We start from the raw sequence: 26568 nt of genomic DNA on the forward strand, positions 1-26568 counted from the left end.
ACAGAATTTTTCAATTAAGGGACACTTTAATCTCAGAGAGAGCAGTTTCTATTGAGTAATGAAAATGGCAGCCAGATTATGGAGCGGGGAGTTAAGTAGGAGGTGAGAAAGTAGAAGCCAATGGATAGATCATTTTTCTAGGAGATTGACCATGCAAGGAAGGAGTGGCAAAGAAGGGCAATATAATTGAGGTTGAAGAGAGCATGTAGAGGGATTCCCAGGTGGCTTCCATGCTGGCCATATGTGATTCAGCACCCCTGTACTTTTAAGATGAAAAGCCAGTTATGCAGGACTCAGATGTCCTACGCCTCCCAGAAGTTGAAGCAAACCCTCCTCCTCTACTGAACCAGAAGAGCTGTTATTAACTCAGCAGATATTCAATAAGGCATGTTGTGTCAGTTTGAAGGGCCAAGAGTGCTGAGTAACACAAGGCAATAAGAAGCAGACAGGGAATCTCTGGAGTTAGGTTTTATTGTTTTAAGAATGAGGGAGATGTGAATGTTTGTAAGCAGTAGGGAAAGAAGCAGCTGACATGGAGAGATTGAAAAATAGGAAAAGACACGGGAGGATAGAAGGCACAAGTTGTCAGAGGAGAACGTAGGAGCTGTGATTAAGGGCCCAAGTAGAGGGACTGGTAGTTGCAAGCAGAAATGCTGCATTATTTTTCTATTCCTCCACCTCCCTCTCCCATACTGGAATAAAAAAAAAAGGAAGTGTGTGTGTGTGTGTGTGTGTGTGTGTGTGTGTGTGTGTGAAGGAGAGGTGATGTAGAATATAGGATTTGGAAAATAATAAATTACCAATAGATATTCTAAATTTTTTAGTGAAATATTGAGCTCAGTATTCTGGTGAGAGAGAAAGGGACATGTGAGAGGATTGAGTAGAAAAGAGAAATCTTAGAATAGATGCTGAAGGGAGGGAGATGGTGAGTCAGAGATGAGTTCTGGGTTCAGTAGCAAACCTACAGTAACAGAGAAGGCAAGTGGTTGTTGGAATTTGGTAATTTATGCATGTCTCCATAGGGCAAGAGAAAAAGGAATTTTGACATGAAGGTCAATTTAAGATGGAACTGATTGACTATTGGGTCGAGATATTGATAAGAGGCAAGAGATGGAGTGAGGATCTGTAAAAACAAAGAAGCAAGGAAGTGAAGGAAAAAGAGTTGATGCAGAAGATGTGAGCTTCAGAAAGAAATGGTAATGTGTTAATAGTGGATAGAATGCTGTACTTGGAGTCTGAAAAATGTGGATCTGAATTCTGCCTATAACACTTTAGGGCTGTGTGGCCATAGGTTAGTCCCATAATGTCTAAGAACTTTAGGCTACTCACTCAGACATAGCTACTGAGTTATAGTTGAGTTCTGACATGCTCTTGGACTTTACCAACAAAATCATAGATCCTTGACAGATAGATGTATCATGTTATGTTGTAGCGTGGAGGTGATCTCAGGTGGTTAGGATCTAAACTCTGGAAGGTTCTACAACACGAGAAACTTACAGGTCCATCAACGTGAACTGGGCACCTGGTGACCTTCATAGTCAATAGCAGAGAAGTCTACCACTAGTGTGGCTGTCATCAGGAGATAATTCTCCTTTGACTATAACCTTTGCAAATGGTCCACGAAAGAATGGATGGGTAGATTGACTTTCTCCACTGATCCAAATATCGTAGATGGAGAAGCAGTTGAGAACACTGAGCCCGTGTAGTCTAACCTATTCATTGTAGAGATGAAATCTCTGAGGTGAGAATGGTGAAGTGACTTGTCCAAGGCCACACACGTTGCTAGCATTAGAGGCAAGATTGGTCCCAGGTCTTCTACCCGTAGAGTCAAGGCTCCTTCCATATTATCATGCTGCTTCTGAAGTCATGAATCTTCAATGTATGGAAGTGAAGGCGTACATTTGCACACCAGGAGTTAGTAGCAACACAGCTGTTTTTATTGTTCTCCAAATTCACAAACAAGATCTATACAATACAAAATAAGATCATGTTTGAAGATATTTGAAAAGAAAAGTACAAATGGTTTTTGGGGGGATATTTTACATATCTTCTTCCTCACCCTAAAACTAGAATTGAGGATGTGGTTGGAGAGACTGGTGAGAGGGTTGCATACGAATGTATATAATGCAGCCCATATAACATAATGACACCACATACTCTGCATGGCCATCTTATCTCTGAAATGTAAGAATCATTTTAATCAATAGGTGGGAATTTCTCTTTCCTTCAAGGGGATTCCAGTGAAAAATGTGAGAGTATAGGGTCCAGAAGATGAAACTAAACTAGATGGCTAATTTACCAAATCAATTTTGTCTTCTTCCTTAATGAGGAAGAAAGCATAGTTGGTAATGTGGTGGAACAGTGAGGAATCCAACTCGATTGGTCTTGATGCTAATTGCATTTGGATCTCCAACTGGTTTGAGGGTGAAGTTCTGCATAATGGTGGTAAGGAACAAAAACAACTCCATCCTTGCCAGGCCCTCTCCAAGACAAGACCGTTTTCCTGGAAAAAAAAATTGTGCTTAGAAATCTTCATGCATTATCAGTGTCAGCCAAAGTGAAACGGGACAATAGTAAGGAGAAGAATAAAAGTGAAGTATATAGATGGGCAGAAATTGTGAGAACTATTCATGTGGTTTATATTTCAGCCATTAATGGTCACTAGGGGCAGGAAGGAATTCCTCCTTCATACCATTCTTCCCATGGTGAGCCCTTGTGCAGTGGATCTTGCAACGGAGTCATGGTTCCACTAAAATGTGGGGGCTAGTAAGCCATCCAAGAGGCTCTTGTCATCTCTTGAGGGTCTGAGAAGAAGCTAGGCCACGGGAATACTAGAAAAGACAGTATGTCATGTGCCACAGTGGGGTAATGTGTCCTCAGAAGAACTACCAGGAGGAGGCTCCAGCAGAGGAGGGTGGGACAGGGAACTGAATCCTCCCTGTAGAGTGAGAGGTAGAGATGGGAAGGGTTTCTTTTTACCAATGGAAAAAGGCATGAAGTAGTCACTTTTCTTGAATTTCCCATTCTTATCCAAGAAGTGCTGGGGGTCAAACTGGTCAGGGTTGGGAAACTCTTTGTTGTCATATAAAACTGAGGAGAGCACTGGCAAGATTGTCGTGCCCTGGAGGGAAGAAATTCCAAGGCAAAGTCAGTTATCATCATGAATATCCTTGGTATCCCAGTTCCAAGAATGTTCAATGACTCCATGTTATCTCTAGTACAAAATGCACACTCCGTTGTGTATGGTATAGACTGGGATGTCTAGCCATTGGGAATCTGCATAGGCACCATTCTAGCTTTCTTGGTTTATCTCCCCATTATTGTCCCCATTATGCCCTCCTTAGGGTTCCAATTAAACTGATACAACTGCTGTTCCCCATCCACAAGGCTCCCTGTTTGGTCTTCATGCCCTTATAATGTCCATGTCTCAATTCCTGGAGGGCACTCCTTGCTCATTTCAGCATTTTAACATCCCCAGCTTTCTTCAAAGATTTGCTTGGGTACCCCTTCCTATAGGAAGCCTTGGCTAAGGCCCTGAGATCTTTGTGCTCTCTCTCTCCCCTCAGTTCCTTGGTCGATACTTCATGTCTACACCTGCTGCCTGTGTGACTCTGGGCAGTGGAATGGCCAGTGCCCCAGACAATGCTTAAAGCCTCTAGGGGCAGACCAAGGCTTCCTCCTTTGGAAGTTGATTCAGCAGCAAGCCACTCTGCTAGTCAAATCACAGATTGGTCTGAAGGAAAGAAATAACACTTTGTGTGGACTTTTCTGGTTCCAAATTGTGCTCCCTCCTGCAGAAACCAAAGTCCCTAATGGTCAAAATCCCTTCTATTCTTGCCTCTTGTCAATAGCATTTGGCCTAACAATCCTCACATACATGATTCTTACTGAACTTTAATGACTTAAACTGAACAATGCATTCAATGGGGGTATATTAAATGTGAAATTAGGTGACATGCTCCCTTCTTCTTTCTCTGAGGGACAATTGTTCTATTCAGCCATTGCCAGGAAACTTCAATCTGATTCAATTAAATTCAGTCAATGCTTTTTTATTATCCCCTGGAAAGCAGTACTTTAGAGTCTAAAGACTTAGGTTCTAGTTTCAAGTCCAACATTTTTAAATGACCTTGGACAAATCATTTGACCTGAGACTCAGTGTCTCCATCTGCACAATGGGACAGACAATAGTATTTACACAATCCACTTCACAGTCTAGTAAAGGGAAATGAAATAAATAAAATTTTCACTTGAGCAATCTCAATTTGTTATTTTCATTGTACATTTTTGTTCCAAAGTGTTGAATGAGAAGCATGGTGAATGAGAAGCAGGGAGAACCAAGATAAGTATACACTTTCCCTTATTCTTCATTCAGCACCACATCATAGTTAGCCTCATGCAACAAAAGACTGCCTGAAGGGAATTTCATGTGAGATTGACAATGGAATGTGATTTTCTCGTGTCTAAAATGTGATCACTGCACCAGATGATATTTGAGATGTCTTCCGACACTAGATCCCATGACCTTATGACTGCTGACCTTAGGGAGTACGTAGTTTTTGAACTTGATATCCTGGTTCACTGCATGGGGCACGTTGAGAGGTACGAGGTCAATGAATCTTTGCACTTCATGCACCACAGCATCCACGTAGGGCATGTCTTGTCTGTCCTTTATGGAAGGAACTCGATTGTGTCCAATCACACGATTGATTTCCTCATGAATTTTTGCTGCAGGAACAAAAAACAGGAAAAACAACTGAGTTTCCTGGTCTCCTGGGAATGCCCAACAGAGCCTGTGTAGCATGTTTGCCTGATCATATGACCTAAGATGATTCTCAGGGGGCTCAGTGTCCTCCTTCTACACAGTCCAGGAAGCAAAGGCTTTTTCTTTTCTTTTCTTTTCTTTCTTTTTCTTTTTCTCTTTTTTTTTGCAATTTACAATTTATTTATTTATTTTTAGTTTTCAACATTCACTTCCACAAGATTTTGAGTTCCTAATTTCTCCCCATCCCTCTCTTCCCTCATCCCATGAAAGCCTGCATTCTGATTCCCCTTCACCAAATCTGTTCTCCCTTCTATTACCCCCCTTCTCTTATCCCCTTTCCCTTTTATTTTCCTGTAGAGCAAGATAGATTTTATACCCCTTTGCCTGTGTATCTTATTTCCCAGCTGCATGCAGAAACAATTTCCAAAATTTGTTTCTAAAACTTTTAATTCCAAATTCTCTCCCCTCCTCCCTCCCTCCCCACCCTCATTGAGAAGACAAGCCATTTGACATAGGCTATACATGTGCAGTCACACAAAACACCTCCACAATAGTCACGTTGTGAAAGAGTATATTTTCCTCCATTCTATCTCAGCCCCCATTTATTCTATTCTCTCTTTTGTCCCTGTCCCTCCTCAAAAGCGTTTGCTTATGACTACCCCTCCCCCAATCTTCCCTCCCTTCTATCACCCTTCCCTCTCTTATCCCCTTCCCTTCTATTTTCATGTGGGGTAAGATAGATTTCCATACCCAATTGGTTGTATATGTTATTCCTTAAGCCAAATCTGATGAAAGTAAAGCTCACTCATTCCTTCTCACCTCCCCCCCTTCCCCTCCACTGTTTTCTTGCCTCTTTTATGTAAGATAATTTACTCCATTCTACCTCTCCCTTTCTCCATCTCCCAGTACATTCCTTTCTCACTCCTTAATTTTATTTTTTAGATATCATCTTTTTATATTCAACTCACTCTGTGCCCTCTGTCTATGTATATTCCCTCCAAGTACCCTAATAATGAGAAAGGTCTCATGAGTTACAAATATCTTTCCATGTAGGAATGTAAACACTTCAACTTTAATAAGTTCCTTATGGTTTCTCTTTCCTGTTTATCTTTTCATGCTTCTCTTGAGTCTTGTATTTAAAAGTCAATTTTTTCTATTTAGCTCTGGCTTCTCAAGAATGTATTAATTTCCTCTACATCATTGAATATCAATTTCTTCCCCTCATTGATTACACTCAGTTTTGCTAGGTAGGTGATTCTTGGTTTTAATCCTAGTACCTTTGACCTCCGGAATATCATATTCCAAGCCCTCAGATGCCTTAATGTAGAAGCTGCTAAATCTTGAGTTATCTTGATTGTGTTTCCACAATACTTGAATTGTTTCTTTCTGGCTACTTGCAGTATTTTCTTCTTGACCTAGGAACTCAGGAATTTGACTATAATATTCCTGGGAGTTTTCCTTTAGGGATCTCTTTCAGGAGATATTAGTGGATTCTTTTAATTTCTATTTTATCCTCTGGTTCAAGAATATCAGGACAGTTTCCCTTGATAATTTCTTTCCTTTTTCTTTTTTTCTTTCTTTTTTTTTTCAGTGAGGCAATTGGGGTTAAGTGACTTGCCCAAGGTCACAAAGCTAGTACGTGTCGAGTGTTTGGTCTAAGACCGGATTTGAACTCAGGTCCTCCTGACTTCAGGGCCGGTGCTGTATACACTGCACCACCTAGCTGCCCTGATAATTTCTTGAAAGATGAAGTCTAGGCTCTTTTTTTGTTCATGGCTTTCAGGCAGTCCAATAATTTTTGCTATCTCTATTGCATCTGTTTTCCATGTCAGTTGTTTTTCCAATGAGATATTTCACATTGTCTTCTATTTTTTCATTCTTTTGGTTTTGTTTTATAATTTCTTTATTTCTCATAGAGTCATTAGCTTCCATTTGCTCTATTCTAATTTTTAAGGAATTCTTTTCCTCAGTGAGCTTTTGGACCACCTTTTCCATTTGGCCAATGCTGCTTTTTAAGGAATTCTTCTTCTCACTAGCTTTTTGGACCTTTTTTGCCATTTGGTCAAGTCTACTTTTTTAAGGTGTTATTTTTTTCAGCATTTTGAGGTCTCCTTTAGCAAGCTGTTGACTTGTTTTTCATGATTTTCTTGGATGACTCTCATTTCTCTTCTCAGTTTTTCCTCTACTTTTCTTATAAATGTATAAATTTATGCAAGGTATAAAACCTATAGGAGCCTCATTTTCCTCATCTGAAAAATGGGGATCATAAATTATTTGTCTTCAAAGTTTCCCTATACCTCTAAATCTATTATCTTATGATTTGTAAAATGGAGATTATAACAGCACCCCCATTAGTGGTCATCAAATAAAACAATATATGTTAAGTGATTTGCAAACATTACATCCTCTATATTGATACCAGCTAATATTGTCAAAGAAGGTAGATGTCTTCATTTTAATTTCATACTGCTGGTTATGACATTATCATCTTGATTTAAACCATTCACCAGGTATGTATCTCAACTCCTCTCTCAATATCCTAAGTTATTGAGTCATAGAATCTCTGCATTAAAAATGACCCATTCTCACCTAGGGCCCTCCATGCTTGAACAGGCATCCTATTTCTAATGGAATGAACAGAGGGTCATTCAGCCTTTGCTTAAGAACCTCCAATAAGCAAGAACTCATGACCTCCAGGGCAGCTGATTGGACGTTGTGGTGAATTTTAATAGTTGGCAAATCTTTTCCTTACATGAAGTCTCTGTTTGTTAATTTGCAATTTCTATCCATGGTTCCTCACTCTGCCTTTTTGGATCCAGCAGAATCAGCCCTAGCAGAATGTAGGGCATTTGAGGAAAGGGGATATTTCATTTGAGTCCTCATATCCCAAGCACATAACTGAGACTGCACAGTGGGAGCTTCATACATGTTTGTTAAAGTGAATTGAATTTCCCATGATAGACCTTCACACACTTAAATATCACATCTTGCCCAAGTGTTCTGTTTTCTAAAATAGGCCTGTGGGAGTCATACAAAACCAAAAGGTGGAAATGTGGGACCAGCTCCTGAGCAAGGTACATGGTTGGGAAAATAAGCTTGGTCTGTAAGCATGGCAATTCCTGTACTTTACCTTGGACCTCAGGATGTTTCAGAATGAGCAGCAGGCCATATCTTAGCGTGCTGCTGGTTGTCTCTGTTCCTGCAGCAAATAAGTCTGCTGCAGTTGCTGTTAGATTCTCTAAGTCAAATTCAGACTGGGGATTATCTTTTTCCTAAATGAGAGGTACAAAAAATGAAGTAATGAGAGACAGCAGGAAAAGCCATTAGTAACCATATGAAGTACATAAAGTTTGTCCTAGGAGCCCTCCCCCACCTTACTTTCCTTATCCTAAGAGACTAGAACCTTCCTTATGCCCTTGGGCTTCCATTGCCCAATCATAGGCTTGCCTTTTCCAGGCAACCTTCTTTCCCTCAAACAATATGGCATAGTGGATAGAGCACTAGACTTTGAATCAGGAAGACCTTTGAATCAGGAATGACTCTATGAGAAATAAAGACATTATAAAACAAAACCAAAAGAATGAAAAAATAGAAGACAATGTGAAATATCTCATTGGAAAAACAACTGACGTGGAAAACAGATGCAATAGAGATAACAATCTATCTTAAATTTAGCCTCAGCTAAGAAGTATGTATGTATTCATGGGAAAGTCACTTCATTCCTCAAGGTCCCAGTTTCCTTACATGTAACAGGACCAAGTTGGATCCTTTTCAGCTGTCTCTTTACTATTAATGATATGTATGGTATAAAGAAGACTTAATCAAGTAATTAACTTAAAACCTTATTGACTTGGTAAGTGACCCCTTATACTGGTATTTTTCTATAAAACAGGACAGCATCTTAGGAAAAGAAGGAGGAGGAGGAAGAGAAAGAAAAGGAGGAGGAGGAGAAGGAAGAGGAGGAAGAGAAGAAGAAGGAAGAGGAAGAAGAGAAGAAGAAGAAGGAAGAAGAAGAAGAAGAAGAAAAGGAGTAAGAGGAGGCAGAGGTGGAGGAGAAGAAGGAAAAGAAGGAGAAGAAGAGGAGGAGGAGGAGGAGGAGGAAGAAGTAGAAGGAGTAGGAGAACTACAACAACAACAACAAGGAATTAGAAGGAATTGCAAATTGTCGGAATGGGAAATTGAGAGAAAGGTTTTGCAGTGGAGGATACAGAATTTCAAATTTTGTAGGGAAAATGAACTTCCTCCAGGTAAACTGTGACTGATTAGAAATTTCCTTTTCAAAATCTCCCTTAAGTAGTCATCTAGCTTCAACCTGAAAGCTTCCACAGATGGGGAACTTGTTATATAATAAAGAATTTCGTTCTAGTCTTCTACATTATCCTCACGTGGAAATGAAATGTGTCTCTACTTTCAAACCACTGTTACGAGTTCTATCTCCTGGGAGCGGGGAAGCAAAAGCTTTCTAATCCTTTTGTGTGACAGTCTTTAAAATTAGGTGGCTACTGAGGTCCCTTCCAAATCACAAAAGCTGTGAAAATCTATGAAACATGCAAGCTCATAGAATTTAGAGCTTAGAAGAACCTCGGACATCACATGGTCCAATACAACTCTTTTTACAGAAATTGTGGCCTAGAAAGATGAAATGATTTTTTTCAAGGTCACACAGGGAACATGGGAAAGGGTGGAACAAAGTTGGGTAGAAGCTCATTTTCTACTCAAATCAACTGCCAGTGAAACTCATGGAGAAGGAAAATGACCAAATAATCTAGACCAGGATATAAAACAATGAATATAAACTATTTAATTAAAAACAGATATTCTAACATCTCTGATAAATAAGAAAACAATGTAGTAAGTATTATAGGACTCTCAGAAATAAACCAACACTACCCTAGATGCAGCTCTGTGGCAAAATGGACTTGGAGTCAAGACTTGGACTCGGACTTGAAATCCATTTCCTCATCTCTAAAATGGGGATAATAACAGCATCTACCTCTTGGGATTGTTATGAGGCACAAGTGAGATAATATTTGTAAAGTGCATTGAAATTTTTGAAGCAGGTTATAAATGCTATAGCTATGATTATTTAAGTGTTTCACAAAGAGAAAGGAATTAAAAGGAGAAAAGGATGAAGAGTACGCTGAAATAACAGGTCTCAAATATGAAACACTGAATTGACAATTTAGAACATATGATGTATGATGTGTCTAAAGCTGTATAGATTCTTTTAAGGTGAAACTAGTTGATTTGTTACTAGGAAATAGAGAAATTTTGACATGAAATGTAGAAACAAAAATATTGGAAAACATTGGCTCTCTACAAGCCAAAATAAACTTGAAGACAGGACATGAATAATTTAAGATTCTTATATATCTTAGAAATTTGGAATTAACTTTAAATCCTGAATATAATATTTCAATAATGAAAATGTACAATTGTTAAAAAACAGAACAAAATATATATTGATAGAATTCAGAGGCTGTCCTACAGAAAGAATCATCAAGTATAACACATCAAAAAATGTAGTGATCAAACACTAGATCTTCAACACTAATCAAGTATTTTGGGCAGTGAAAACAAAACCCCCCACCTGTCAAGGAAAAGAAATTTGGATAGGTCAGGTACTCCTTCTCTCTGACAAATCAAAGGAGATATTGGAAAACAATAATATTAAAATCAAAGGAGATTGGGTTATAGACCTAGATAGCTAATCCTGGAGATATAAGCTTAATCATGCATGAAATAAGATTGACTTACAGCCTAAATGTTGAAAAATGAACAATTTTGAAAGATTAATGAATCCATATCAATATAATTCTCAATCATGAGGGTAGAGGACCAGTGATGAAGAATGCCACCTGCCTTCTAATAGAGAGTTGTGGGAGTAGTATGCAAAATGAGACAGATATTTTTGGATGTGGCAAATATGGGAATTTATTTTTCTTTATTATGCTCATGTGTTAACAAGAGTTTTGTTTATCTATTCTTCATTGAGCATGAGGATATAAATATTTGATAAAAGAAGATAGTCTTATGGAAAAAACATGAATTTCAGGCATTTCCTAAAAAGGATTTCAAAGCGAGTCAGGTATTTGACTTAGAAAAGTTCACATCAGACCAGCATAAGGTAAATAAATTAATGAGAAAAGATTAAGCAATGGAATCAATACTCTTATGCTTTTATGTCAATTCAACATTATTTTTAAAAAATTTCTCATTGGTTCGGGGCCACTGAAATAAAGGCAAAAAATATGGAGGCAAAAGTAACAAAATTGCAATATATCTAGGGAAGGTGTTAAAGAAGTCCTGGTATCAACTAGGAAGAAAGTTTCTAGTGAACATTTCAATGATCTATGTTTAGTTCTATGCCCTTTTAACATTTTTATCAATATTTTAAGTCACTCAATCAACAAATACATAAGATGTATCTCTTATGTAGCAGGCAGAGTGCTAGGTGGTGGGGATATAAAGGCAAAAGAAAAAATGAGATAGTCTCCACCCTCTAGGAGTTTACATTCTACTGAAAGAATGCAACACATTTAAAGGGAAGTACACATGTGATCTGTAGAAAATAAATACACAGAGATATTTGGGTGGGACACTAACAAAAAGAGGAATAAGGGAAGGCTGCTTGAAGGAGGCAGCAGCTAAGTGTAGAAGGATATTAAGGCTGCTAAGAGTTGGGGAAAGTGAGTGAGAGCATTCCAGGCATGGGGTCAGACTGTATAAAGGCAAGTAGGAAAAAGATGGGATATTATGTACAGGGAACAAGGAGGCAGGTTTGACTGGAGCATAGAGAGTGTGATGGGGAAAATGCATATCCGGGCTAGAAAGAGAGGCTGGTGTCAGATTGTGAAGGGTATTAAAAGCCAAACAGATGAATCTGTGTTGTTTGGATTGACACAGTGAGTCTTGCACTTTATGCATGTTTACTTTGCAAATTTGTGAAGAATAGTTTGAGAGTCTGGATGCTTGAAGAGCTGTTAGGAAGAATTGTCATTGTCCAGGTGAGAGATGATGTTAAACTGCACTAGGGTGGTTGTGGTGTGAATAAAAAAAAATGACTTAAAGATTATTGTCATAATAGGGTTCTGAGGGAGAAGAAGAAGACATTTACTTTCTACTCCTCCCTGCTAAACCCCTTCCCCCACTGACATGAGTTATTAGTACAGTTCAGATCAAATGGGAAAGAGGATAGCTTGTTCAGCCCTCTCAAAATGATTGTTCCTTCTAGAGGAATTTTAATCTATTGGTTTAGACTGTGAAGGAATGAAGGAAATCATCATTTATCAAGCATCTACTATGTGCCAGGCCCTGTACTGAGCACCTTACAGATATCATCTCATTTGATCTTTACAATGACCCTAGGAGGTAGATGCTATCATTATGTCCATTTTACAGTTGAAGAAATAGAGGCAGACAGATGTTAAGTGTCTTGCCCAGGCTTATACCATGATAAAATGTCTGAGTACAAATCTGAACATAAATCTTTCTGATTTTAGTCTCAGTACTCTATCCATACCAACACCGACCTTCCTCTATCAGTCTGACTGCAACTCTGTGGGCCTGGAAGACAGTTAAGGATTAATTGGAATGTTGGACAGATGTCCTGATGGCAACCGAGTAAATTTTCATAGTCAGGTAACAGTATGGGATACTATAAGTGCTCCATTTGTTTTCTGAATTTGTTTGTGGGTTTCTGGGAGGCTTTTATATCTTTTTCATTTTTCTGCGAAGCAAAATAAAGGCTCTCCTTTTTTCTGGTATTAGTTAATTTTGAGTACTTTTATGGAAGCTAGTTATAGCTAGCATTTATATAATGCTTCAATGTTTGTTATTCAGTCATTTCAGTCGTGTCTGATCCTTCATGAACTCATTTTGTGTTTTATTTGCAAAGATACTGGAATGGTTGGCCTTTCCTTCTGCAGTGGATCCATTTTCAGGCAATCAGAGGTTAAGTGACTTGCCCATGGTCACACAGCTAGGAAGTGTGTGAGGCTGGATTTGAACTCAGTTCATCCTCACTCCAAGCCCTGTATTCAATCTGCTGAGCCATCTGCTGCCTCTGCTTTAAAGTAAACAGAATGCTTTACAAACATATCATTTTATCCCTACAGTCCCCAGGGCTATCATTGATACTATCCCCATTTTACAGATGAGGAACAGAGGCAAACAGAGGTGTTATGACTTGCCTAGGGTCACACAGCTAGGAAGTGTCTGAAGTTCACTTTGAACTCAAGTTCTCCTGACTCCAAGTCCTGCTCTACATCCCATTTCTCCTGTTTAGATCTTACTTGGTATGTATTAATTTTCATATTATCTCCTCCATTATATTGTCAGCTCCTTGATAGCAGGGGCCGAGCCTCTTTTCCCTCTTTTCGTCTCTTCAGCACATAGTAGAGTACCTGGCTCATAGGAGGCACTTGGTAAATGTTTATTAATTGATTCCTATTATCATTCTCTAAAACAATATCCTCCTCCAAATAGGAAAGCCCAGATCAGCATCTCATCACCCAACAAAGAAGAACTCTTCCAAGAGCATTTCCCTTACAGAGTACAGATAAAGGATAGGGTCAGAGCAAACAAAGCCCCTTTGATAGAAAGCCAATGGCATTCTTGTGAGACATGAATACCTTGAGACTCTTTCATGTTCCTACCTGTGCTTTGAAAAGAGCGGCCTGCAAGAATCCTTGGAATATCAGGCTTGCTCAATGAGCAAGCTGTTTCCCCCATTCATCCTACCTGCTGCATTTTGGAGAGGTAGCAGTCAATGTAGTCTTGAGTGTTGTTGGGGTCCAGCACCTTTTGATGCTCCTTCACTCTTTCCAAAATGAAATGTTTGATTTTCTCCAGATTTCTAGAAAGTGTTTTATGCTTTCCAGAGAGGTACACCCTGAATGCTGGTAAAAAGTTGTAGAGCTACACCCCCCAGACCAAAAAGAAAACACACATGTGAGTTAATTGTCATAAAGAGACAACTTTATATTACTCCTTATAAACTATTATGTTCTATTCAAAGGAATTGCGTTTCTTTTTAAGCTTAATTAAAAATTTTTATTAACAAAAAGTGTTTTTTTTTCATCTTCACTACACGTTGGGGAAAAAAAGAAAAACAAAACCCTTGAAATACATATACATAGCCAAGCAAACCTAATCCCTACTTTTTCAAAGGCCAGAAATGTGTCACATTCTACATCTTGAGGCCATTCCCTCCCTGTCAGGAGGAGGACACTATGTTTCACTGCGGTTCCTCTGGAATCATGGTGAGTCTTTACATTGAGTAGAGTCCTTGAGCCTTGCACGGTCTCTGTCTTTCCATTGTTTTTGTTTTTGTACCAATCGGTTCTGCTCATTTTACTTGGCATCCATTCATAAAGTCTCCATAAGTGTACAGCTGTCTCTTTCATTATTTTTCAAAACACAGTAGAATTCGATTGTATTCGTACACCATGATTTATTCAGTTCTACCACGATTGATGAGCTGCCCCTTAGTTTCCAGTACTTTGTAGCCCCCCCTCAAAAATGTGTTTCCATTTTTTGTATATAACTTTCAATTTTGTGGATTTTCTTCTTTTTAATGTTTTTTGGGGATACTGGTCAAAAATGGTATTGCTAGTGCAAAGGACATACATGATTTACTAACAGAGGAGAGACAGATCCAAATTGCTTTCCAGATTGCCTGAATAATTCAGAGCTACACCAAGAGTTTGTCAATATGCTGATTTTCCCATAGTCCCTCCAACATACGATATTTACCTTTGTTTAAATACATTTATAAACATTTGGAAGGTTAAATCAAGACTTGTCTACTTTCATAAGAAAGCCATTTGGGACCAACTTTTGTGCCAATCTTTAAAGGGTAATAAAGTCTTAGAATGCTTTTTTCTTTTTGAAAGCTTCTATTCAGAAAAAACTTGGTATTGATTATGAAACAGGGGGAATTTCTAGGAGCTATCAACAGATAAAACATCTTATCTTAATTGGAAAAAGCAAGTTTCAGAGTAATACACAACAGAACTAGAGAAGTCAGAATCCATTTGTCCTCGTTGAAGTTCAGGGAGTAAGAATCTCATTTCTCTGACTGAAATGAGCATGGAGCAGAGAGAGAAACCTGGGTAGAAGTCAATGCTTCTTTCTCCTCCAGAGATGGAACATTCACAAAGTACAGTGCTGTCAAGTTCTAGTGGGGTTGGTGATTAGGACTGGGGAGAGGGATTAATTAGAGACTTCAGAAAAATGAAAGCTCTAACCATCAAGTAAGCTCAGCACTCAAAGTAAGAGGAAGAGAAACATTCTCTTTGGAGCAGAAAGTGTAAAATCAATTTGTTTTTAATTTATTTTGTTTTTCAATTGACAAACCTTGTCTCTTCTTGCCTCTTGAATTAAAATTTTTTAAAATTCTTGTAATATATGTAAATAATCAAGTAAAACACAAATCTCACATTGTCTGTGTCCAAAAATCTATCTCATTCTGCCTATTCAATATGTCACCTCTCAGTCAGAAAAGAGCAGTGCATTTCATAATAAGTCCTCTCAAATCAATGGTGATCATTGTATTGATCAGAATAATTCAGTCTTTCAAAGTTTTTTGTCTTTACAATGTTGTAATTATATGAAATATTTCCTGCTTTTGATCATTTCACTCTGCATCAATTTATACAATTCTTTGCAGGCTTCTCTGAACTGATTCCTTTCATTATTTTTATCAGAAAAAATATTCCATCAAATTAGTGTAACATAATTTTTCAACCATTCCCAAATTAAAGAATATGCCCTTCAGTTTCCAGTTCTCTACCACAACAAAAAAGTTACTAAGAGTATTTTTGTAAAGATGAGTCCTCTCCATTTTTCTCTGATGTGTATAGGGTCTAAAACAAAAAGAGAAATTACTGATTGAAAACATATGCCATTTATTGTCTTTTGAGGCACAGTTCCAAATGATTTTCCAGAAGGACTCCACTAGTATCATATTAATGTGCCAGGTTTTTGCAACTCCACCAATATTTGTCATTTTCTTTTTTATCATCTTTTCCAAGTGAAAGTATGATTTGCTAATAAATTACTAATCCATTTAGGTCAATTCAAAAACTACTTATAAAGCACTTAATCAATGTAGAGCAGAATATTAGGTTTTCAGAGAGACACACAGTTTATAAAAGATATAATCCCTGTTCACATGAAGTTCATTTTTGAGAAGGGAATAAGATTAATACACATAGATAACTCTTGAATAAGTAATACATTATTGGTGCATCAGAAAGATGTATATGAAATTCCATGTGAGATCCTAGAGCATAAGATCATTGCTGATCACAAGGACCAAGGTATGTTTCATGAAGCAGGCAACATTTGAATTGGACTTTAATGGGTGGGTAGAAAATCAACAGATAAAGAGGGGACCTGAAGGACACTCAAAGAATAGGGGATAGGAGAAACAAAGCAACAATGTCAAAGAAGCACACAGGTTGACTGTGAGACAGAGAAAGGTGCAGTGTGGCTTAGTCATAAAACATATGAAGAAAAGTAGTACGTGGATCAAACTGAAGAGTTGAGGTGATGCCAGATTTGTGGGTCTAGAATGCCAGACAAACAAGATACAATTTTCTATCTCTCGAGTAAGTCTAGTTTGCATATCTCTGTGGCCCCAAGCCAAGGCATTTTCAGCCTCTGGTTGGCATTGATCTTTATCAGGTAAAAAGCAAAGGGGAGGGTTGAGGGAAGAGCAGGCTCCTCTCTGACTTCTACAAAATTGAAGATGGAAACTAAAGCCATCACTTAACAAATTGATCATCATTCACTATTCTTGCCAAGAGTGAGGAGGCTTGGGCTGACCAATATCAGCAAAGGGACTTAGAGACGTTAAAGATTCATGTTTCTTACTGTATTAGTTCACATCTGTTTTGTGAATATGAGGTTTTCTGTTCTTCAGCAGAGAATGATTAAGTGGAAAGGCCATTGGATTTGGAGTCGGAAGAGATGGATCAGCGTGCATGCCTTGTGACATATTGGATCACCTCAGGTAAATCATGTCACTTCTCTGTACCTCAGTTTCCTTCTCTCTGAAGTAATAATAATAACAATAACAGCAACAGTAGATATCATTTATGTAGAACTGTGTATGTGACCAAAGTGCTGTACATATATTAACTCATTTGAATCTCACAACAACTTTGGTAGGTAAGTATTTTATTATTCTCATTTTACAGATAAGGAAACCCAGGATGAAAGAAGTGAAGTGACTTTCCAAGGACCATACAACTATTAAGTGTCTGAGGGAGGTTTCAGATTCATTATTCCTCACTCCAGGTCTATGCCTCTATTCATTAAATTCCTTTCATTCCCTAAATTTTATGATTTTGTGATCACTCAATCAAAGGAGCAGTCAAAGGAACAGCCTTCCTGGGCACTTAGGAGTATTGAGCTACTCTGAACAAATCCCAAGAGTTTCATAAGTCTTCACAAATCTAAGCCTAAATTGATAAATATTTCAAAACTAATTTGTCCAGTGCTGTGCTACTCACTGAGAGGACCAGGAGGCAGAATATTATGTCCTTGTTCAAAAGAAACTGATATGTGAATTAAGGAAAATCTACTTACCTTGGAAAAGCCAGCATTAAAAAAAGAAGATAAGTCACACAGAGACACACAATCAATTCAATTCAATTAACATTAAGTCAATAAAATCCAGCAAGCATTTATTCAGTACTCCCTATGAACCAAGTTCTGTGCTAGGCTATGACGATACAGACAGCAATGAAGGAGTCCTCATCTTGAAAAATCTTATATTCTATGTGAGAAGGATTTTGCTAGAGTATATATCCCTCACTGTTAGTGAAACAAAACATGGGGGGAAAAAAGAAAGCTTGTTTTTGGCTGGATGAGGATCCTTAATTCAGGCTTCAGTGAATGAAGGCTTTGATCCTCCATGTCCACCCATTGTAGAGGTTAGGCTATAGCCCTCCCAATAGCCCTCCTTAGGCTATTGGCCTAAGTGGCTTGCTGACTTAGCTTTGGCCAGCTTTCCTCTCTAATCCCTCCAGAATGGCCTGGGCAAGCTCTTTGCTGGTAACTATTTTACTTGGCCACATCTATGAACACTGTCCTACTTGGGATATCCCAGAGACTAATCAGACTTTTCTCCCAATAACTTAAATATTTGTATGACCTAGAACTAGCTCAGAGGCCTACTGGAAACAGAATATCTACCTGGATCCAATTTGAGAGTCAAAGATATTGCATGATATTATGATCGTTGAGTGCATAATATGTGCATGTGTGTGTACTCATGTGTTTGGGACCTTGCAAAGAGATAAGAACCTATGGTACACTGATCTTGTTGCTGAAACTCAGTAAATATCCACAGAATAAGAAGACAGCTCTGGCCTTACCTGTGCCCATGGTGAGCTAAGCAGCTGAAAGTTTTCATTTAACAAGGTCATCAGATTTAGAAATTTCTCATCATTGTACTTGAATCGATCATGGAAGAGGATAGAGCAGATCACATTGCAGGGGGTACAGCCAAGGATGAAGGTGGGATCAATGGGTTGACCTAATGGAGGGAAAAGTTACCAAAGGAGAAAAACTGCTTCAACAGAAATGTTTCCAATCTTGTAGGAACTGGACATCTATTCTGCCAATACCTGGATATGGTGTTTAATTCCTCTAAGGCTAATGAATGTTGTTCTCCTGGACAATTTGCTTTACCCTTTATAAGGAAACTAGAAAAGTTTAGAATACCTGGGTAGAAGAAGAGAAAAGGGAATTTTCTGGCCCAGCAGAGCGTACCAAGGCAGAGACTTTTAGAAAGACTCCCAAAGCAAGTAGTATTTAGGGCAGGGTATAGGTGAGTAGTTGGACCCCACGTGCCCAAGAGGAAAGAACTGAAAACCAACCCTTTGTTTTCCTGAGCTCCTCCACCAGGCATTGGGCTTCTTCTTGAACTCTCTCTTCAATGCTTCTCTTCCCCATCCCAAAGTTCCTTAGGGTCATGAGGGAAAATCTTCGGATTTGTTTCCACCTCTCTCCATGACTGAAAACAACTCCTAGACAAAAAAGAATAGGATATTAGTTATTCTAACACTAGAGGTGGTAGAGGGTACAGTGAGCATGGTGGCCATGGGATTTTTTTTTTTTATTTCCTTCTTTTTTCAATTAATTAATTAATTTTTAGTTTTCAGCATTCACTTCCATAAGATTTTGAGTTCCAAATTTTCTCACCCTCTCTTCCCTCACCCCACCCCAAGACTGTGTACAATCTGATATAGGCTCTACATATACATTCATATTAAACATATTTTCACATTATATTATATTGTTATATTGTAAGTTATATTGTAAAGAAGAGTTAGAACTAATGAGAGGGACCACAAGAAAGAAGAAACAGCAACAAAAAAAAGGAGCAAATAGTATGCTTTGATCTTCATTCAGATTACATATTTCTTTGGATGTACATAGCAATTCCCATCATGAGTCTTTTGAAAATGTCTTAGATCATTATATTGCTGAGAAGAGCCATGTCTATTAAAGTTGATCATCACAGAATGTTGCTGTTACTCTTTACAATGTTCTCCTGGTTCTGCGCACTTCACTCAGCATCAGTTCATGTAAGTCTTTCCAGATTTTTCTGAAGTCTGCCTGCTCATCATTTCTTATGGAATAATAGTATTCCATTACATTCATGTACCATAACTTGTTCAGTCATTCCCCAATTAATGGGCATAGCCTTAATTTCCAATTCTTGGCCACCACAATAAGAACAGCTATAAATAGTTTTGTACATGTAGGTCCTTTTCCCATTTTAATGATATCTTTGGGATACAGACTTAGAAGTGGTATTGCTGGGTCAAAGGAGGGTATGCACAGTTTTATAGCCCTTTGACCATAGTTCCAAATTCCTCGCCAGAATGGTTTGATCAGTTCACAACTCCACCAAAAATGCAGTAGTGTTATAATTTTTCCACATCTTCTCCAACATTTATTATTTTCTTGTTTTGTCGTGTTAGGCAATCGTATAGGTGTGATATGGTACCTCAGAGTCATTTAGATTTGCATTCCTCTAATCAATAGTGATTTAGAGCATTTTTTCATATGACTATAGATAACTTTAATTTCTTCATCTGAAACTGCCTGTTTACACTTTGACCATTTATCAATTGTGGAATGACTTGTGTCCTTACAATTTGACTCAGTTCTCTATTTATTTTAGAAATGAGGCCTTTATCAGAGACGTTGGTTGTAAAAATTGTTTCCCAGCTTTCTGCTTCCCTCCTAATCTTGTCTGCTTTGGCTTTGTTTGTGCAAAAACTTTTCAATTTAATGTAATCAATTTAATTGTAATGTAATGTATCTATTTTGCATTTTATAACGTTCTCTATTTCTTGTTGGGTCATAAATTCTTCCATTTTCCATAAATCTGAGAAGTAAACTATTCCTTGCTCTCTTAGTTTGCTTATTGTATTAGGCTGTATGTCTAAATCATGTACCCATTTTGACTTAATGTTGGTATACAGTGTAAGATGTTGGTGTATGCTTAGTTTTGGCCATACTATTTTCTAGTTTTCTCAGTAGTTTTTGTCAAATAATGAGTTCTTGTCCTAGAAGCTGGGAACTTTGGGTTTATCATAGAGTATATTACTGTAGCCATTGACTACTGTGGCTTGTGTACATAAGCTGTTCCACTGATCCACTACTCTGTTTCTTAGCCAGTGCCAAGTAGTTTTGATAACTGCTTCTTTATAATACAATTTAAGATCTGGCACAGCTAAGCCACCTTCCCTTGCATTTCTTTTCATTAATTCCCTTGATATTCTAAACCTTTTGTTTTTCCAGATCAATTTTACTATTATTTTTTCTAGCTCTATAAAATAAATTTTTGGTAGTTTGATTGGCATGGCAATGAAAAAGTAAATTAATTTAGGTAGAATTGTCATTTTTTTATTATATTAGCTTGGCCTACTCATGAGCAACTGATCTTTTTCCAGTTAGTTAGATGTAACTTTACTTCTGTTTTGTAATTGTGTTGATATAGTTTCTGGGTTTGTCTCGGCAGATAGACTCCCAAATATTTTATAATGTCTACAGCAACTTTCAATCGAATTTTCCTTCCTATCTCTTGCTGTTGGGCTTTGTTAGTAATATATAGAAATGCCAATGATTTATGTGGGTTTATTTTATATCCTGCAACTTTGCTAAGGTTGTTAATTATTTCAAGTAGTGTTTTAATTGATTCTCTAGGATTCTCTAAGTATACCATTGTATCATCTGCAAAGAGTGATACCTTTGTTTCTTCTTTGCCTATTCTAATTCCTTCAATTTCTTTTTCTTCTCTTATTGCTAAAGCTAACATTTGTAGTACAATATTGAATAAGGGTGGTGATAATGAATATCCTTGTTTCACCCCTGATCTAATTGGAAATGCTTCTATCTTATCCATATTACATATGATGCTTACTGATAGTTTTAGATAGACGGTACTTACCATTTTGAGGAAGATTCCATTATTCCTATGCTCTCTAGTGTTTTTTTTTAACAAAAATGGGTATTGTATTTTGTCAAAAGCTTTTTCTGCATCTATTGAGATAATCACATGATTTCTGTTAGTTTTGTTGTTGACGTGGTCAGTTATGCTGATAGTTTTCCTAATATTGAACCATCCCTGCATTCCTTGTATAAATTCCACCTGGTCATAGTGTATTATCTTTGTGATAAGTTGCTGTAATCCTTTTGCTAATATTATATTTAAAAATTTTAAATCTATATTCATTAAGGAAATTGGTCTGTAATTTTCTTTCTCTGCTTTGGCTCTTCCTGGTTTAGGTATCAGTACCACATTTGCATCATTAAAAAAAGGTAGGGCTCCTTCTTTGCCTATTTTCCCAAATAGTTCATGTATCATTGGAATTCATTGTTCTTTAGATGTTTGATATAATTCACTTGTAAATCCAGCTGGCCCTGGAGATTTTTTTCTTACAGGGTTCATTGGTGGCTTATTCAATTTCTTTTTCTGAAATGCAGTTATTTAAGTATTTTATTTCCTCTTCCATTAATCTGGTTAATTTATATTTTTGTAAATATTCATCCATTTTACTAAGACTGTCAGATTTGTTGTCATACAGCTGGGCAAAATAGCCCCTAATTATTGTTTGAATTTCCTCTTCATTGGTGGTGGATTCACCTTTTTCATTTTGGATACTGGCAATTTTGTTTTTTTCTTTCTTTTTTTAAAAATCAAATTAACCAAAGGTTTGTCTATTTTATTGTTTATTTTTTCATAAAACCAGTTCTTAGTTTTATTTAATAGTTCAACACTTTTCTTAATTTCAATTTTATTAATCTCTCTTCTTGTTTTCAGAATTTCTAATTTGGTATTTAATTGGAGATTTTTAATTTGTTCTTTTTCTAGCTTTTTTAGTTGCGTGCTCAATTCATTGATCTCTTCTTTCTTTATTTTATTCATGTAAGCATTGAGAGATATAAAACTTCCCCTAAGAACCACTTTTGCTGCTTCCCGTAAGTTTTGGTATGTTGTCTCATTATTGTCATTCTCTTGGATGAAGTTATTGATTGTTCTTTTATTTGTTGTTGATCCACTCATTTGTTAGGATAAGATTATTTAGTTTCCAAATCAATTTTAGTCTATCTTTCCATGGCCCTTTATTACTTTCTAATTTTTTTTTGCATCATGATCTGAAAAGGATGTATTTAATATCTCTGTCTTTCTGCATTGGATTGTGAGGTTTCATGCCCTAATACACGGTCAATTTTTTGTGTAGGTGCCAGGTACTGTGTCGAAAAAGGTATATTCTTTTCTATCCCCATTTGGTTTTCTACAGAGGTCTACTATATCTAACTTTTCTAAAATTCTGTTCACATACTTAATTTCTTTCTTGCTTATTTTCTGGTTAGATGTATCTAGTCCTGTGAGGTGGAGGTTGAGGTACCTCACTAGTATAATTTTGCTCTCTATTTCTCCCTGTAACTCACTATCTTCCTCTAAGAATTTGGATGCTATACCACTTGGTGCATACATGTTTAGTAATAATATTACTCCATTGTCTATGGTACCTTTAAGCAGGATGCACTTTCCTTCTTTATCTCTTTTAATTAGATCTATTTTTGTTTTGCTCTGTCTGAGATCAGGATTTATACACCTGCTTTTTTTTTTTTACTTCAGATGTAGCATAATATATTCTGCTCCTCTTTTATCTTTACTCTGCGTGTATCCATCTCCTTCAAATGTGTTTCTTGTAAACAATATATTGTAGGTTGTGGTTTTTAAACCATTCTGTTATCCATTCCATTTTATGGGAGAACTCATCCCATTCCCATTCACAGAAATGATTACTTTTGTGTCTTTCTCTCCATCCCATTCTCCACCTCCATTTATGCTTTTCTCTCTCCTTTCTCCCTTTCCCTCCTCACTAAAGTTTTGCTTTTGACCACCACCTCCTTTAATTTGCCCAACCTTCCATTAGCCTCCTCACTTTTCTTTCCCTTTTCCTCTACTACTTCTTCCCTCCTTTCTATCCAATCCCTCCCTCTTCTTTCCCCTTTCCCCTCCAACTTTCTATAGGGTAAGTTAGATTTCTATTCCTAACTGAGTATGTTATTCCCCTTTTGATCGAAATCCAATGAGAGTAAGGTTCAAACAAAGCTCATCTCCCTCCTTTCTTTTCCTCTACTGCATTAGGTGTTTGTGTGTTTTCATGTGATGTAATTTACCCTTTTCTGTCTCCTCCTTTCCTCTTCTCCCAGTACAATACCTCTTCACCACTTAATTAGATTTTTTTATCATCCCATTAAAGTCAACTTATTCCATGCCATCTGTCTATCTATACCCCTTTTAAATGTCATAATAGAGATACAGTTCTCAAGAGTTACAAGCATCATCTAACCATGTAGTGATGTAAACAGTTGCTATTTTGAATAACATTTTTTTTTCTTTCCTGTTTAACTTTTTATTCCTCTCTTGAATCTTGTATTTGAGGTTCAAGTTTTCTGTTGAGCTCTGGTATTTTCATCAGGAAGGTTTGGAAGTCCCTTACTTCATTGAATGCCCCTCTCCTTGTCTGAAAAATTATGCTCAATTTTGCTTGATAGTTGATCCTTGGTTGTAATCCAAGCTCCTTTGCTTTACAGAATATCATATTCTAAGACCTCTGATCTTTTAATGTAGAAGATGCAAGGTACTGTGTAATCCTGACTGTGGTTCCATGATATTTAAATTGTTGTTTGTTTGTTTGATTGTTTTTTCTGACTGCTTGCAGTATTTTCTCTTTCACCTGATAATTCTGGAATTTGGCTACAATATTCCTAAGCATTTTCAATTTAGGATTTCTTGCAGGAGGTGATAGGTGGATTCTTTCTATGACTAATTTACCCTCTGGTTCTAGGACCTCAGGGCAGTTTTCCTTGATGATTTATTTCTTTTTTCTCTTTGTATCTCTTTTTTTTCTTTTTTTTAAATTAATCAATTTATTTAGTTTTCAACACACACTTCCACAAGATTTTGAGTTCCAAATTTTCTCCCCATCTCATCTTTCCCTCCACCCCAGGACTTCATGCATTCTGAGTACCCCTTCCCCTAATCTGCCCTCCCTTCCATCCCCCTACTTCTCTTATCCCCTTCCCCTTCTATTTTCCTGTAGGGAAGATAGATTTCTATACCCAATTGCCTATATATCTTATTTCCCAGTTGCATGTGAAAACAATTTTTAACATTTGTTTTTAAAACTTTGGGTTCCAAATTTTCTCCCTTCCTCCCTTCCCACCCACTCTAATTGAGAAGGCAAACAAATCAATACAGGTCATACATGTGTAGCCATGCAAATCACTTCCATAATAGTCATGTTGTGAAAAGCTAACTATATTTCCCTTCATCCTATCCCACCCACTGTTTATTCTATTCTCTCTTTTGACCCCGTCCCTTCTCAGAAGTGTTTGCTTCTGATTACCCCCTCACCCAATCTGCCCTCCACTCTATCATCTCCCTGCTCTCTTATCCACTTCCCCCCTATTTTCCTGTAGGGTAAGTTAGATTTCCACACCCAATTGTGTGTGTATGGTATTCCCTTCTTAAGCCAAATCCAATGAGAATAAGATTCACTCATTCCTTCTCACCTTCCCCCCTTTCCCCTCCACTGTAAAAGCCTTTTCCTGTCTGTTTTATGTGAGATAATTTACCCCATTCAACCTCTCTCTTTCTTCTTATCCCAGTATAATCCTCTTTCAACCCTTAATTTTATTCTCTAGATATCACCCCTTCATTTTCAACTCACCCTATGCCCTCTGTATCTATCTATCTATCTGTCTGTCTGTCTATCTATCTATCTATCTATCTATTTATCTATCTATCTACATATAATTTTTTTCCCTCCAACTACCCTAATATTGACAAAGGTCTCCTTTCCATGCAAGAATGTAAACAGTTCAACCTTAATAAGTCCCTTATGATTTCTCTTTCCTGTTTACCTCTTCATGCTCCTCTTGAGTCTTGTGTTTGAAAGTTGAATTTTCTATTCAGCTCTGGTCTTTTCATCAAGAATGCTTGAAAGTCCTCTATTTCACTGAATGACCATTTCCCCCCCGAAGGATTATACACAGTGTTGCTGGGTATGTGATTCTTGGCTGTAATCCTATCTCCTTTGACCTCCAGAATATCATATTCCAAACCTTCATGTGCCTTACAAGCTGTGAAATCCTGTGTTATCCTGTTTGTGTTTCCACAATACTTGAAATGTTTCTTCCTGGCTGCTCACAATATTTTCTCCTTGACCTGGAAACTCTGAAATTTGGCTACAATATTCCTAGGAGTTTTCTTTTGGGGATCTCTTTCAGAAGGTGATCGGTGGATTCTTTCAATTTCTATTTTGCCCTCTGGTTCTAGAATATCAGGGAAGTTTTCCTTGATAATTTCTTGAAAGATGATGTCTAGGCACTTTTTAAAATTAATTTATTTTGAATTATCAAAGATCTCTTCCATAAGCTTTTGAGTTTTAATTTTTTCTCCCCCTCCCTCCCCACCACCCTCCCCAAGATGGCACACAATCCCATATAGGCTAGACATATACATTCCTATTAAACATATTTTCACATTAGTGATATTGTAAGAAAGAATTAGAACCAATAGGAGGAACCACCAGAAAGAGGAAACAAAACTGAACAGAAGGAGAAATAGCAAATAGTTCGTTTCAATCTGCATTCAAACTCCATATGTCTTTCTTTGGATGTGGATAGCATTTTACATCATGAGGCCTTTGAGATGTCTTAGATTCTTGTATTGCTGGGAAGGGTTAAGTGTATCAATACTAGTCATCACACAACGTGGCTGTTATTGTGTACAACATTCTCCTGGTTCTGCTCACTTCACTCAGCATCAGACCATATTAGTCTTTCCAGGTTTTTTCTGAAGTCAGCCTTTTCATCATTTCTTATAGCACAATAGTATTCCATTACATTCATACCACAACTTGTTTAGCCATTCCCCAATTTATGGGCTTCCTCTCAATTTCCAATTCTTAGCCACCACAAAAAGAGCTGTTATAAATATTTTTGTACATGTCGGTCCTTTTTCTATTTCTATGATCTCTTTGGGATATAAGCCTAGAAGTGCTATTGCTGGGTCAAAGGGTGTGCACATTTTTGTAGCCCTTTGGGTAAAGTTCCAAATCGCTCTCCAAAATGGTTGGATCATCTTGTAACTCCACCAACAATGCATTAGTGTTCCAGTTTTCCCACATCTTCTCCAACATTTATCATTTTATTGTTTTGTCATATTGGCCAATCTGATAGGTGTGATGTGGTACCTC

At 37.4% G+C, this 26568-nt stretch overlaps 1 protein-coding gene across 1 annotated transcript in view; it reads right to left on the minus strand.

Moving 5' to 3' along the window:
* Window positions 1–1915: 1915 nt before the first annotated feature.
* The window catches only part of LOC114026804 (cytochrome P450 2C23-like), a 33815-nt gene continuing 9162 nt past the window's right edge, over window positions 1916–26568 (minus strand). Inside the window, exons 3-9 of the mRNA XM_027840522.1 lie at window positions 18655–18804; window positions 18151–18311; window positions 13505–13681; window positions 7893–8034; window positions 4538–4725; window positions 2980–3121; window positions 1916–2503 (exon numbers count right to left, since the gene is read on the minus strand). Coding sequence (XP_027696323.1) covers window positions 2322–2503; window positions 2980–3121; window positions 4538–4725; window positions 7893–8034; window positions 13505–13681; window positions 18151–18311; window positions 18655–18804 — 1142 coding nt within the window. The 3' untranslated portion in view covers window positions 1916–2321. The remainder of the gene's footprint in view (window positions 2504–2979; window positions 3122–4537; window positions 4726–7892; window positions 8035–13504; window positions 13682–18150; window positions 18312–18654; window positions 18805–26568) is intronic.

Source organism: Vombatus ursinus, unplaced genomic scaffold (assembly GCF_900497805.2).
Source record: "Vombatus ursinus unplaced genomic scaffold, bare-nosed wombat genome assembly UNPS02014847.1, whole genome shotgun sequence".
Lineage (NCBI taxonomy): Eukaryota > Metazoa > Chordata > Mammalia > Diprotodontia > Vombatidae > Vombatus > Vombatus ursinus.